This window comes from Pholis gunnellus (assembly GCF_910591455.1).
Source record: "Pholis gunnellus genome assembly, chromosome: 12".
NCBI classification, from domain to species: domain Eukaryota; kingdom Metazoa; phylum Chordata; class Actinopteri; order Perciformes; family Pholidae; genus Pholis; species Pholis gunnellus.
The window spans coordinates 5,224,398-5,240,054 of NC_136539.1; the positions used below are offsets into that span (position 1 = coordinate 5,224,398).

Here is a 15,657-nt window from a genome sequence, read left to right on the forward strand (position 1 = left end):
AGAATACAAATCAATATAGTTCAAATGTAATTCTTCTTTTGTTAAAAATATATATTTGACAACTAACTTTTGGTCCATGGTGAACACAATTGAGACGTAATAGACTCTATGGAGCAAAAACTGTCACTTTATACAGAATATCGTTGACAAAAAAAATAATTTGGCAGCACAAATTTCTGAGAAGAAACTTAAATCAATCAAATAAAAAGCAATTTAGAAACTAAAATGCTCAAACTTGGTCTTGACAAAAGTTGATTTGATCAACTAAATAGTGTATTGCTCTCTTAATGAGGTTACAGCATTATAGATCAAGTAGACTAAAAGTGAGTAAAGTTAAAGTGGACCATCTCAAAACATTTGCAGTGAGAAATAGGCTGAATCTTCTCTTTTCATTGGACGCAATGCCTATTTGGCAGCTTGGTCCAAGTTTGGTGAGCCCGGTGCATCACGCTGGGCGGACTCATTTGAAACCCCGCCGCCGCAACAGTCCCACAATGCACTGCGTGACTGCTTCTCCAGCTCTCCAGCACCGGATCTGTTGGAAATGCTCCATAATACTTTGGTCCGGCTCTCTGCTCTTCAAAGTCTAGACTAGAAAAAAAACAGTCCTTCGGTGGGCAGTTTGTGGTTGCCGTGGTTACCTTTGTCCTTGGAGCTGATGCACTGGACGGGCTGACCAGAAACTTGACTGTAGAGCTGAAAGAACTCGTTGGCTACTGTGGTCAGGACTTCGATCTGACGGAAACGACCTGAAAGAGACAGAAACAAAACAACAGTTACAAAGTTCTTCACAGTCGCCAAAAGAGCAGAAAGATGAAGACACAAAGATGCTGTTAAAAACTTGCTCCGATTTGGTTTCTTGAAAACGTTTGAAGAAAGCTATTTTTAACCTGCTCCTTTAAGTGTAATAACTCGTAGCGAGGAGATCAAGAGGCACTTTAGTTAAAAGTCTGAACACGTCCATGTGCAGCAGCGCTCTTCCTCCTCTGATCCTTCCTCAGTTCAGATATCTCTGCTGCTTCAATGTTTTCTGGTGTCTCTGTGCTTGTTTTTAAAGCACTCCCCCCCAACAAAACATCCACCTTACGAGGTCATTCAGTCTCATCTTCAGCCTCATGAAGACCCCTCTCAAACCAGAATAAACTACACCGGTGAGGTTCCAGTGCAGTTTGTCTTTTCCCAGGAAGCTGGTGTCATCGAAATGTCCAAAACCACTCCCTATTAACTGTATAGAGGTCTATTATTAATGTCTCCCATGTTATTGATCAAAGTATGGAAAAGCACCGTGCTAGAGTTAAGAAAAATGTCACACTATGCTTGTAAAAAATACTAATAATTGAAAGAAATGAAATCCCATTGGCTTACACAAAAACAAGAGTCGACAGTAAAAGACTGATTAGCAAAAAGCTTCATGTTTGGACTGGATACAGACGTCAGAGCCACGCCTCCCTCCCTCCCTCCCTCCCTCCTTCTTCTTCTTCTGTGGTTGTGTAAGTCGAGCTGTCAGTCTTGTCTGTAACAGGATGATGACTTGCATACTTTCCTTCCGTCCATGCTCGTCCCTCCTCCCCTCCATCCCTCCATGTCTAAATACTTGTCAGTCTGTTATGAAACACAGACTTCTGTCTTTTGTCTGCCGCTCTGTTGTCACCATATGAGTCGCTCTGACTGTCAATCACCTGAAGTACATTGCACAGTGCTGCTCGCTCTCTCACCTCTGATCCCATTGTGACTTCTAACTAAAAGGTGGCCACAGTGACCTTGACCTTTGACCTTCTACCACCAAAATGTAAGAGTTCATCTTTGAGTCCAAGTGGATCTTTTCTACCAGATTTGTAGAAATTCTCTCCAGGTGTTCCTGAAATATCACCGACATTAGGTCAATGTGACACAGACCTTTGACCTCCAGAATCTAATAATTTCCTCCTTGAGTCCAAGTGGACGTTTGTGCCAAATTTGAGGAAATCCCCTCCAGACATAATATAACATAATGCCTCCGGCCACAGACAGCATACAAACACGGCCTGTGACACAATCAGACAATCTGCCACCGTTTGTGTTATAAGTCACACTCCTACTCAAGAGTCATCACTCGGTCAGCTCTGAACACACAGACAAGACACAGATATGTATAGATTCAGAGCGACTTACTCTTTAACATATCATTACACATACCAATATCTCCGATGTTCATTGCAATTAAATGTCCATAAACTTAAATCATAGAAGACACAAACGCCAAAACTTGCGAGAGAATCTTCACGTTTTAAAGTTTCTTTCCCGTATCAAAGCAATCAACTGATAGTTGTCTGTACATCCATGGGCACATTGCCAACAGGAACTGCTAATAGCTAATTTGGCATACTTTTAGTGGAGCCAATTAGCCCAAATGTAAACAAATGTACTTTTCCATCACCAAACAGCAGGTAGGCAAAGTTAACAACTAGCCGATGAAGAAGGTGGAACATTAAGCAGCTGAAGAGGAAGATGTCTTTCTTAGGAGGTAGTGGAGACCAAACCAGAGCTAAAAGGAGAGTGAAGTTATCGGCTTGTTCTGCTGCCCCAAAGTGACAAAAAAACTAATCTGGTAATGCACCTTTTTAAACAAGCTGCAAATTCTGAAAGAAGCTACAAATAAATAAATAAAAACCTTTTAGTTAAGGAACGTAGGAAAGGAACGATGATGTTCAAGCTACGAACCAGTCAGTCATACAGTTCAGTATTTTTCAGTCACATCTGGACTGCAGAACATGAACCCCTTATTACAGCAGCCGTGTGTGATGATAGTAATGCTCTGTGAGTCTGTTTCCTGCTGACTGCTGACTCTGCACTAATGCTCACTCTGAGGATCCTGAAACAGGAAGTGAGGAATAAGAGAAAACGACACGTACTCCCTATTTTTTTCTGTCTTCATCCCAAGAGATTCTTTCTGATGGTGAGAACAGAGCTTACATAACAAACAACACACACACACACACACACACACACACACACACACACACACACACACACACACACACACACACACACACACACACACACACGTATGGGATCCGGGGAACCGATGGAACAGTATGAGAATGTTCTGGAAAAGAAAAAAGAAATCTTCCAGGACCAACTGACAGACCAGAGGCGGTTAAAGGAGCAGTTCACAAAAAAATAAAGAACGGATCCAGCTCTGATCTCAGTCACTGCAGCTTTTCATAAAGTTAGTTCGCAGTTTAAAGCCAAACACGAACTACGTCAGATTCCATCAGGAAGCAATCTGCTATACCTTAAAATATATTCACAAAGAGCTCATGAATCGTCCTTTCTTTTTCTCGTATGTGAATACGCCATAACACGGCCCTGTGAATGGTTCTCTCTGCTTTCACACCACTAACAAACCACACCAGAGTTCCCTCCTGTTCAGGTGGTCTCGACCCGCTTGTTGACTCCTTTCACACCTGCCCAAATAAACAGAACCAAATAGGCAACCACACCCCAGTTTGCTGTAACCGGACCAAACAGGTTATGTATGAAGAACATTCATCAGTGTCCCTCAGAGGGATCATACGCTTATGTCTTTTTCTTTTTAATACTTAGCCCTGAGGGATGCCAAAGCTGGACTTATATCACAAACTGTGTTCCAGTGATGGACGTTAATCAGTGGTTCAGTTAAGAGCGTTCTGACAGTGAACAAGTGCTTCTGAAGCTCCTTTATTTTCTCTCAGCTGGCCTTTTAATGAGTTCTCCTTCACATGTTTATTGATGAGTTGTTTTCCTCCCGGCCACTCCTCCGGGCTCAGTTCACTGAGCTGCAGTGTGCGTGCGACCAAACAGCGCGTGACTCATTTCGTTGTTATCTGCAGATAACAAGTAAATTAGGCCGTGATCCTGAGATAAGGAAACACTATAGTTGTGAAAGTCTAGAATGCACCGTGTCAGTTTGTTTGTTTTGGAAACCCAATATCCAGGTTAACACCTCTGGATGACTGAAGGGAAATCTCAATCCCAAACAAATGGGACGACCAGTTTGATCAGTTTGTTTACCAGTGTCAGTCACTCGCAATGATATCGTCACAAAATGACGAACAGCGCGAAGGACCGCCATAGCTGGAAGAAAATGAAACGTTCATTCGTGGCAGTCGGACAAACACGATATTACATCAGTTTTACGACACAGCTCTGGGATCATCCGGTCACATTACGGTTCTAATTTTCATGGTCGAATGGGTTTGTCTTTGATATTTATTGATTTATGTGTTCAGAACAATAGGATATAATAATAGCTGTCTGAGTGTGTGTTAATACAATAGTTTTTCATCCAAAACGCAAAGTCACAGCGGAGACTCCGTTAGATACACTATTGCACAAAGTCCTGTTTACCATGACTGTGTTAACCAATCTTTTTACTTGTATTTCCTACAGCCAGCAGTAGCAAGAGGAAGTTGAGAGACAAAACCAGAGATGAGACAATGAACAATTGGGCGGCTCACATAAGGTCAGTAAGACTTGAGAAACTGGTGCATAGCGGCTAAAATACAAATCTGTTTCACTGAACAACAAAGGAGTCCAAAATATCTGAGACAGGAACTCTAGTCGAAAACCTATTCGTTCTATGTTGAAGTGCAAATATTTAGAGCTCCTCCGCTCTCAAACTGTCTTGTAAAGCAAACTAGGACGAGTGATGACTTTTCAAATTGCCCAAAACAGCCATCAAAGTGTAAAATAAAACTTTTGCAATCCTGAAGTACTTTCATCTGTGGATATCTTCTCACACACAGGATCTTTGGAAAATACTTTTTGTACAGCACCAAGACAGTTAAACTGTCAAAAAGAAGAGAATCAGCTGTGTGTGTGTGTGTGTGTGCGTGCTTGTGTGTGTTCAATTAGGGAGCCAGAACCTTCATGCAAACACGAGCTTGAAAACAAAAAGAGGCCAGGATGTTAGCAGTGCAGGTTTGTGTGTATGTGTGTATGTGCGTGTGTGCGTGTATGTGTGTCAGGGACAAACAGATCTTTGTCCCTGTTGGCTCTGTTGCCCATGCAGTTGGCAGAACAGCTAAAAGAGCTAAAGGACCCCACAAAACACCCTAATAACACTGGGAACAGGACACACACACACACACACTATATTTGAGCTTCACTTCCTCTGTCTACAGTTTCAGGACATGAACCTCCTCATCGCTAATATGGTTAACCCTCGATCGGCAGTGCTGAGGTGTTTCGGATGTCGTTGCCTTTCTGAAACTGACCGCAATACAACACACCGTTGAGGATGTGGAGAGTAGAGCACAGCCACAAACACTAGAACAGGGGAGAGTAGGGAGAGTGGCACGTACTAGTCAGAGCGTAGTTGGGGTTCTCCACTTCCATGCGCTGCAGCTGAGCTCCCAGGTAGACCTGCAGGTGGAACCACAGGAAGTGATGTCATTAAAAAACAGTACCAGTGATCAACGGTGCAAGGCAGCAGACAAAAAAAAAAAAGTTGATCTGGTGTGTTCTCACAGATAAAATGATGTTGAAGACCAAATATGCTGCGTGAGTTTGGTGCTTTTCAGTAATTCTAGCAGAAGTCCACCATTTTGGTCCAGACTGAAATATCTAAACAACTATTGAATGGATTGCCATGAAATGTTGTACAGACATCCCATGAAGTGTCCTCCATTGTCGCCATGAGGTGTTCCTAGATTAAATTGAGTTTAGATTGGTTTAAATTGGGCAGGACTGCGCGTTAGTGAAGGAGTATGTCCGCTCGCTCTGCTGGAGTGTAATGTTATTATACTTGAGCTGCGGTCACCAGCGGTTCAGAGGGCTTTGAAATCACCCCAAATGTGTCGTCATGTAGAGTTTGTTTCCAGTACTAACACACTGCTGTCGTCCGTACCTTGATGTCGATGCCTCGCGCTGTGGAGGTGCTGCTGAAGAACCTGGAGGGAACTTTCGAGGCCAGGTTAGGTTCTTCTCGACCAAAACCAAGATTTAGGAGGATTTCTTCGGGGTCCTCCTCGTACAGGTCCAGCAGCTCTGACACACTGTGGAGACACACACACACACACACACACACACACACAGACAATCAGTGTGTCAGTGGGTCTTTCGGTCAGTCAGTTAGCTAGTGAGTTAGTCAGCTGGTTAGTTTCGTCAGTCTAACCCCAGAGTAAGGAGGGTCTCCTCAAGGTGCTCCTCTGACTGCTCCAACACCTCTGAAACACTACGAAAACACAGACAGCCAGTTAGTATTTCTCACACACAGCTTTTTGTTAGTCGGTCAGCGAGGTAGTTTAGAAAGTGTGACGATGCCCTGCCCCTTTCCCAGCACCTCCAACCGCCCCGGCTAGAGGAAGAAGACCAGAAGAGACCTGAAGAGAGACTGATCTGTATCACGTTACAAAAGGAAACCTTTCGTGTTATAACAATATAAATTAGGTTACGAGTTCTAACGTGATCACTTGAGCGTAAGTAATGGGAAACACTGGAGATAATCAATGAGAAATGATTCTACCTCATTCTTCCTGCGGTACGGCCCCATGCATTTTAAAATTAGAAATAGTGTATTGTTATAAAAATATAAATTTGTTTGTCATATTAACATGAAAATAACTTGTTATAACGTGATACTTGTTATAATGTGAAATGAGTTGATTGTTGTCGATTGTTTGTTATGCACCACCCGCCATGTCAAACTCCTTGTATGTGCGACATACCGTGGCAAATAAACTGATTCTGATCAATAAACTTCTCACTTTATAGGGTGGTACTGGTCTGTTTTTCTTTTTCTAACATGGCAGCAACACGCTTCCGTAGCTCTGCATTGGATTGGTTTTAAGTGCAACATCGTGGTGGTTGGTAAACTTGCCCAGCATTCTTTGAGCCATTCGTTTTTTGCAGAAAGATTTGGGGCATTTACAGTTTTTCTCAATTGTTTTGGCTCATTTCTTCAACTTCTATCTTCCGTCGTAACATTCTGTAATTGCAATTGTTACAACTGTTTCATGGGAAATCAAAACTTTATTGCATGACTGCAATAGGTAGAAACTCACCCAAAACATTTCATTCACGCTCTCCGAAATGAAAAGTTGTTTTGTCAGCGCGTGAGTCGCACTGATCAAAATGTTTAGATGTGCTTCACCATAGCAGTCAACCTTGGAAATATATCTCATATATAGTATATATAGTATCACTATGACACAACGTTTAACCATGACTAGCTCCAAAGCCACGAAACAAGCCTGAATATGAAGAAAATCTGAAGCGATTGCACGAGAGTCTACGGAGCAGAGCCAGGTCACAATTAACTTATAGTTCAAAGATTTAAACCTATTGTTTGGAAATAAATTCAAGAATTAAGCCAAAGCAAATAAAAAAAAACGTAAAATAAAATTGCCGGAATTATTTGGATCTGCCTTAATTCACAGGTTCCTAGAGGGACTATATGATGTTGTTAAATGATGATTTTTATTATTATTATCATTATCCTGTATCACATAGCTGCTATGAGCTGCTACAGCGGTGAATAAATTCAGCTGTGTGTCCTCTTGCACCGACAGCGAATGTTTAAATATGTTTGCCATATAGCTCTTCGGTGTTTCAATACATGATTGCTCGACATGAATTGGTTGGTTTTCTTCCTGGCACACTCAGAAACCTGAAAACTCTATCAAACCTCTGCAGAGCTTTGTGACACTGAACACGGCCCAGGAGTCTCTCGAATCCTGTTTCAACAACATGAAACGGAGGATGGAATACCCACGATGCTCCACCCATAGCCCACTATGAACCATTACACACACACACAATACACCAAACACTTCCAACGGCTGGAGCACTGTGAAAACCCCGGCACCGTCAGCCTCATACCCCCACCACCAATAAATCAGCCTTCCATGAGAACTCCCACCACAGTAAATCCTTCAAACACAAATCTGCTGATGATGCTTGACATACTTATTTAATTAGCTTACTGACCACTGACCAGTTTAACCCCCACATTTCTGATAGAGCATTGACACTGCGAGCCGTTATTATTCAAACCAGTCAAATTTCATTGAGAGGAGCTCTGAGAAGAGTCTGGTTTTCATCTGTTGTAAGTAGCATAAGAGAGAAGCTTCAGTTCATTAGAGAGAGAAAGCAAAACCATTTGTTCAGAAACTAAGCAATGTCAATCATAACAACAGTGTTAAAGTCTTTATATATGTACATCTTTATGTACAGCTAACATGGTCTTATATGACTTGTTTTCAATATCTTTTGATTTTAATCAAATAATTTTCATCTTAAAATGTTGCTGTCTACCCATGACCAATACTGTCTTTGAGGCTCTTTATAATGGGCTTTTCCTTTTCTGTCCATTCAAGTTAATTAGAAACACAGTGGTGTCTGGTGACAACAGGGGTGAATATCCGGATAGAATTAGAATAATACTTAAACACATGATCTTTGGTGGATTATGTATTTGCCAAATCACAAGAGATGCTTTGACAGATTCAGAAAAGATTGTGAAGATAACTTTATTAGTACATTTGGACACTAATCGGAGCCACATTGTTATTTTCCTTTTTTATGGAATTCTGCTGATACAGCCTTCTGGTTAGTGCTAAATCCCGGATCCTCCCGCTCCCTGGAGAGTTGTGTTCCCCGGGAATTGAATTCCAATGTAGCCGTCCGGCCCATACCAACATTAATATTTGAGAGTTCAAAAGAATCCAATGACACATCGAGAGATTTGTTTCAAGGACGCATAACACAAATAAATATTTTACAAAATACAAATACGAGGTGTTTCCTGTGACTCCTTCACAATAAAAGCCACTGCATGTTTTGCCAGTTGAATGCTTTTAATGTGAACGAACAACAGTAGGATTGTAAATACACTTCGTGCATACTGCAGAAAAAAAAAGGCTGAACAAAATAATATAATAAAAAGATCATCGTCGTTCGTTTTACTTTCTTTCATCGCGTTGTGTCCTATTAGGTTTCATCCTGGGATCCCGTGCTTAGGAACCACTTCTCTACATGCCTGTGCCTCTTTTGGTTGAGTTCTCTGTAGTACCATTAATTTGGTTTGAAGTTTAACAACAGCCCTCTGTGTCTCCGCCCCGCTCTACTTGCATAACTTCCCGCAGAAACCTCCGTGAGTCTGACTGAAGACTGAGGACGGTGAACTGACCTGGACATAGAGCTGCTCTTCCCTGATCCTGTGGAGTTCATACTTCGTGCACTCTCTTTATACTGACTCCTCTTCTGATCCGCCGCAAGACCAAAACTACACATCAACATACACACAGGAGCATTAGCACACATACACAGTTATCTACTTCATTTACTGAATGCTGAGAATAAAAATAAAGTGAACTCACCAGGATTCGGTTTTACTGTTACTGGACTGAAGATGGTTGGCTGCAGAGAAAAACAAGGACATTAAGATTACTCGTATATCAACAAAAACAACACACCATATATCAGTCTGCGACTACTGATTCCCCATAGACCACCATTGTAAAAGAGACGTCTGGAAAACAGTTGAAGGATCTCCAGCCATAAAAATGGCCAATTATTACTCTTGGTGTTATATATTTTCAAGCCATGGGGGTTTAATCTTTGTCAAATTTGACCAAAGCCCAGAAAAGTCTTTTCATTTTCTGAATTACTTCACTGCTGAACGGTTCCCCTGTTTTCATTGGTTCATTGGCCCAAATGGGACCGAGGCACGATGGGCCAAACACGACTACACATATTCAGTGGGCCGCAAAGCCTCGGAAGCAAACCTGATACAGGACAAGTTTGTTGTCAGCATCAGTTATTAATGCGGTCCAACAATGGGTTACGCAGTTTCCAGAGCATGGTCCAGTCCCACAAACATAGACTTAAGATAAACATCTAAACTCACCCGTGTAGTTCTTGATTATCTTAAGAAGGACTAATTTACGATGTAGCGAAACGTTTTTTGGCATATGTGGCAGACGAGCAGCCCTGTAGCACAGATTTTTGAAAGTTTACACTCCAGCTAGCCAAGCAACCGTTAGCAGAAATAGCATTACATTGGTTATACATTGAGGATGCTGAGTTTTTGCCTGGGACATGCTACTGTAGCTTCAGTCTTTTTAGCATATCATGTATGCAAGTGCACATTTAAGACACTTTTGTCTTTTGTCTGCTGAAATTATTTTGAAAAGTCAGAGACTGCGTTTTCAACTAACTCAGGGAGCGAACGTTAGCTTCATTAGCTAGCTCACTTTAACATGTAAAAACTAACAGCGACAGTTCTCATTTCAGTGAGCATAATCAACAGTCGTGTTGTGACAAGCGGGGTTGGTCCACGTCGGTCTGAAATCAAGGACCCATTGTTTAAACATTTTTTAATCTGCTTCAGTTCTGACTAAATAATGTTGAAGCAGAGTCACTTTCATACTGTCAGTGAAAGTCATCACTGACTGCAGGTGTGACTGCTTTCTCTTTCATTTCAAAAGAACCTGTTGGGACTTGTCGTCCTGTCAATGTCTTTCTCTGAATGTCTCCCTCTCTTTCTTTCCACTTAGTTTCAGCTGAATTTCTTCTTCTTCCTTTGAATCCACAGTATTTTCTTCTGGTTTAAAGGAGCCTAACGCGACAAAAACGAGCCTTCCTAATGTAATTCACCGACTCACTTCCATCCAATCCACCCGGAATCCTTTAATTAACTAATTCACTTCCATGCTATTCACACGGTAACACTTTAATCTCCTACCATCCTGTCCCGATAATGTTTGACATCATTAGAGTCCATTAGGACGGGTTCATACTTGACAATCCAAAGTCTTTCTGATGCATGTCATTCTCAACATGATTAGAGTACTTACTGTCCGGACATGACAACATGAGCTGAGAGTTAGACTGATGACAAGAAGTAGCCGGAGCCACTCAACTAAATAGGTTTTCAACAAATACTTAACCATCATCTAAAAATGGTACCATTATCTTTTCATCCTAATGTAACGTCCACATAAACACAGAGCCAGTTAGCTCAAACGGAGGAAGGTTGAGGTGTGTGAAGTTAAGACATGACGCAAAATGTAGAGGCTGCAGGAATGTAGAGAAACTCAAACTCTGTCTTGGTGGCATTAACCAAGGAGACATTTTAAGTCACACCGCACTCCAAATGCCTCAACATTAGTCTTTAGTGTGATATGAAATAATAGATTTGATGCATTAATATTAGTTATTGTACCTTTTTGTCTATTTGAATATATTTTACACAATAAAACGTTTTTCTATTTGGTAAATGTTGCTATATGACACACAACATTCTACATTGATGTGTAAACATATACGTAAAAGAGGGATAATTCATCTTTTTATAATAGCGATGGATCACATGACTACTTGTATGATAAGGTAGAGCCAGGCGACAACCTCCACACCAATGCAGAAGTGCCTTAAACCTGCATTCTCTCTACTGACCAGCAGGGGGCGACTCCTCTGGTTGTATAGAAGTCTATGAGAAAATGACTACTTCTCTCTTGATTTATTCCCTCAGTAAACATTGTAAACATGAGTTTATAGTCTCAATCTCTAGTTTCAAGTCTTCTTCAATACAACATGATGTTCATTTAGTAAATTATGGTCCATTTAGAGTCAAACAGACCATAAAGCAGGGGATGCTTTAGGGCGGGGGTCACCAACCTTTTTGGAACGGAGAGCTACTTCAAGGGTACTGAGTAGTACGAAGGGCTACTTGTTTGATACAAACTTCCTGAATAACAAAGTTGCACAGATCACCTTTTAATAATAATAATAATGATAATAATAATATATGTGAAGAGACTGTCTGATCACATGTCAATGTTAATTATTCCTCACAATAATTATTAACAATGATTGTGTATTTTGTTCAAAATCACACCGGTTATGTTTTTGTACAACTTATCACTTCTAAACATTTTTTAGGAAATCATGAACTGTCATATCTTCAAATCATGTCTCGTTTGTACTAACCACTACCGTTGTAACATTTTTGAACAAATCATGAACTCTGTCCCATGTTTATACAAATGATCAGTTATGTAAGATTGATAGCCGAGTGATATCCGGCCAATCCAAAGACGATCGCCCATCGCGCTCAAAGCATGGTTTTCTCCTCACAGGCTGCAATTTTGCTCGCGCGAGCAGAGATATTCTGCGTGGAGGGATGTGAAAGCACTCGTCAAAGTAATATACGCACGCTGCTGTTTAATTTGCACGCGTGCGTGTGTGTGGAGGTCCCGCGTGTGGATGTTATTTGCGCTCTTGGATTTTGACAGTGATTTGCCTTCATACTAGTGCTATTTGTATAACATGCCTTGCGAGCGACCAGGTGCCCGCGGGCACCGTGTTGGCTACCTCTGCTTTCGGGCATGGCTACGTTGTGATTGACAGGTCGCTACCTGAGCCAAATACGGCGTCTCTATGACGGCATCACTCCTCAGCAGTCCAAATATGGACACTTCCTTCCGTTCAGTGGTTGCAACAACAACAACAAAAAAGATGGCGACGGACAAAATGCCGAACTTGAGGCTTCAAAACTGCAGTCCACAAACCAATGGATGACGACTACGTCCACTTCTTATAGACAGTCTATGGGTAGAGCTGAACCCACAGAACATTTACACCAACTCTTCACTTCCCCACAGCTCAAGAACACGTCATAGCATGTCAGCTCATTGCCTTGGTTTCACGGCCCGAAACGTAACTACTTTGGATTCTTCTCACCTCTCTCGTGAAACCAACTGTACACTACTACATTGTACAAACAAAGTTAGCAAGTAGCTGTTGAATACACTGGAGCATTTAGCAGCTTTAGAGACAGAGATTTCCTGCAGGAGTTTGTAGAAACCATAAAAGTGATTGAAAATGAAAAGTTTGTCAGTTCTCTGGCTAATGAGCTCCCAGTTCTGAGTGCAAAGACACTTAGTCAACAGTCACCAGTGTGTTGGCTACAGTGGTGTTACAGTCAACTGATCACCTCATGTCAATTCAAGAATCTCCCGGTTAGACTTTGATTCATATAACATTTTATCTGATCAACTTCAGAGTTGAAAATCAGGATCTTCAGTACATGTAAGTAGAGTGGATTACAGTAGAACACAGCTGTTAATTGAGCCAACAATGGGTGATTGAACAATTGTACTGTAGTTATTCAAGTCTCTAGCTACTCACTAAATTAAAGAGTAAACTAATTCAATAAACGTGACGAAAAGCCAACCAAATGCAGAAGACAAAGCTTTCTAACAGTGATTACACTTTGCCTGCACGATAGAAAAATGTTGTGCAATACCAAACAAACCTTTCATGAGAAGAACTTGGGAGGTGTGTTCTAACGCTAGCAAGAAATGAACTCACAAAAACTCAAGCAGGTTTGGGAAACCCAGAGGCTGAACAAGGTGTCTCCGATCAAGTCTATACAAACTGGCCTCTCAGCATCAACTCATTAGCACCTATTCAGCCCCAGAGACAAACACACACGCACGCACGCACCAGTGCTGGGTGGTTCAACATAAAGTCATTAAAGTCTATTCAATTCACAAACTCAATAACACAAACACCGTCTCGCTGTCGGAACCATTACTGATGTATTCACAGCAGTTCAGAGAAATTATGACACACACACACACACACACACACACACACACACACACACACACACACACACACACACACACACACACACACACACACACACACACACACACACACACACACACACACACACACACACACACTTAGAAGACAGTCAGTCATGCAGCACTTCCACACCTTTGCGATTGTTGACTTTGGAATGAAGATGGAGCGGAGTATCATTATGTATCACACTGTGTTCTGTGGACACTGCTGTGCTTATCAGACATCTTCATTTATACACATGTGATCAAGCGGCATTATCATTATACAAAGGATTTTTTGCACAATACACAAATGGTAATATAATACTGACAAAGCTTATAATTTGTTCTTTGTTAGCTCAGACAACTCATAATTATAATGCAGATGTTAAGCCTAACAAGACAAAGTGGTGGGGAAGCACAGGGGGACTTTGTTTTGCCTCCAGGGCCGAAGATGATGCTCACTTTAGTGACCTCCAGCATTTATTCATGGTCACATTGAAGCCTACACTGTACATCTACTAAAGCGAAGCAACTTTACTGTTAATTTCTTCCACGATCAACCGACGACCGACCACACACTTGATCAACCCAGACCACTCAACTTTTACAACATATGCAGAGTGTCTACACTCTCCAAATACAGTTGTAACTTCTTCAATGTTGTTACTTCATCACTCACTCTGACCAGCGGTGCAACTCCATCACGAGGAAGCTATCCAGCCCTGACTCATGAGTTAGCAGACGTACTGAGCCACATTGAGAAGCCAGACGCTATTGCTATTTTTTTGTATATTGCACACTTTTCTATACATTGCACTGAATCTGTGAATGCTTCACGGAACCATTGCTATCTTCTTTTGCATAAACCAATACCATTATCTTTGCACTACACTCATTTCCACTATTACCGTAAGTTGTTTTTTTACTTTAACTTGCATATCCTGTATTGTATAAACTGAACCTTACTCACTTTTCACATTACAATATCATTGTACCTTGGACCATAGCACATTAGCCCTACTGAAGATAACCAAGAACTAAACAGGTGTATTGTTGATGTTTTGTAACATCTAAGTCTATCTTTTTGAAACTGGACTCGGTTGAGGCCATTGTTGGACCGCATTAACAACGGATAGTGACAACCAACTTGTCCTGAATCACACTCAACATGTGAACTCACCGTCAATGCATCTTAACACCATGTAGTATTTTATTATTTATCTATGGAGATAAAGGGGTTGTTGGGGCAGTGATAAATGATCAAATCTGTTGCCCTCTGTTTCGGTAACACTTCTGTATTTTCATTACAGTTTTGGTTAGTTTATGCAGTTAATGATCGAATCAGGGCTTTCTCATTTAAGGACTCCAATAATTGACATTTGGGGGACATTTTTCAAAATGTCAAAGCCTTTCTTAAGTTGGTGGTGTTAGTTAAAATACAGAATTAGAACATGGGGGGGAAACTGTGAACAATGAGCACAAATCTGTAATCTTGGTTGTATTGTGAGTTTTTCTCTGTACTGACCTTCAGCTCCCAGTGAAAGGTCATCTTCAAAGCTGCAGCCGTTCTTCAGCGCTCCTGCTCGCGCACACGCACACGCACACGCACACACACACACACACACACACACACACACACACACACACACACACACACACACGCGCACACGCACACACGCACACGCACACGCACAAAGTCGTAAAGTTGTAAAATACCTTAAGTAACACATACAAAGTAACATAGGGTGAGAGGCATTTCATTATCAATTCTGACATGAAACGGGAACCAAAACCAAATTCCAACTAAGTTGTGATGGCTGGTTTCAAGTATTTAGTTCCCCTGAAGTGTCCTAACAGGTTTGGGTCCTCACAACGTAATATATAAACAACATACATAAAATGTGGATTACCTCTGCTGGGAGAAGCACTCTGATCATCTAGAGAGGCTGTTAGTGGAGTCCTGGACAAGACACAAAGACACAGAGAGTTATAAACAGTATGCTTGATGCCGGTGTGTTTCAATGCTCAATATTTTACTGATACATTTGGCTACTTT

The 15,657-nt window shown here is 41.4% G+C and overlaps 1 protein-coding gene across 2 annotated transcripts in view; it reads right to left on the reverse strand.

Annotated features, from left to right (window-relative positions):
* Positions 1–15,657, reverse strand: part of itprid2 (ITPR interacting domain containing 2) — a 41,239-nt gene that overhangs the window by 12,131 nt on the left and 13,451 nt on the right. The window contains exons 5-12 of one of the 2 annotated variants that reach the window (XM_079169904.1): positions 15,512–15,561; positions 15,127–15,180; positions 9,342–9,381; positions 9,152–9,247; positions 6,137–6,196; positions 5,870–6,017; positions 5,325–5,385; positions 642–749 (exon numbers count right to left, since the gene is read on the reverse strand). In XM_079169904.1, the coding sequence (XP_079026030.1) occupies positions 642–749; positions 5,325–5,385; positions 5,870–6,017; positions 6,137–6,196; positions 9,152–9,247; positions 9,342–9,381; positions 15,127–15,180; positions 15,512–15,561 (617 nt within the window). The remainder of the gene's footprint in view (positions 1–641; positions 750–5,324; positions 5,386–5,869; positions 6,018–6,136; positions 6,197–9,151; positions 9,248–9,341; positions 9,382–15,126; positions 15,181–15,511; positions 15,562–15,657) is intronic. The other variant, XM_079169905.1, reaches the window with a different exon arrangement.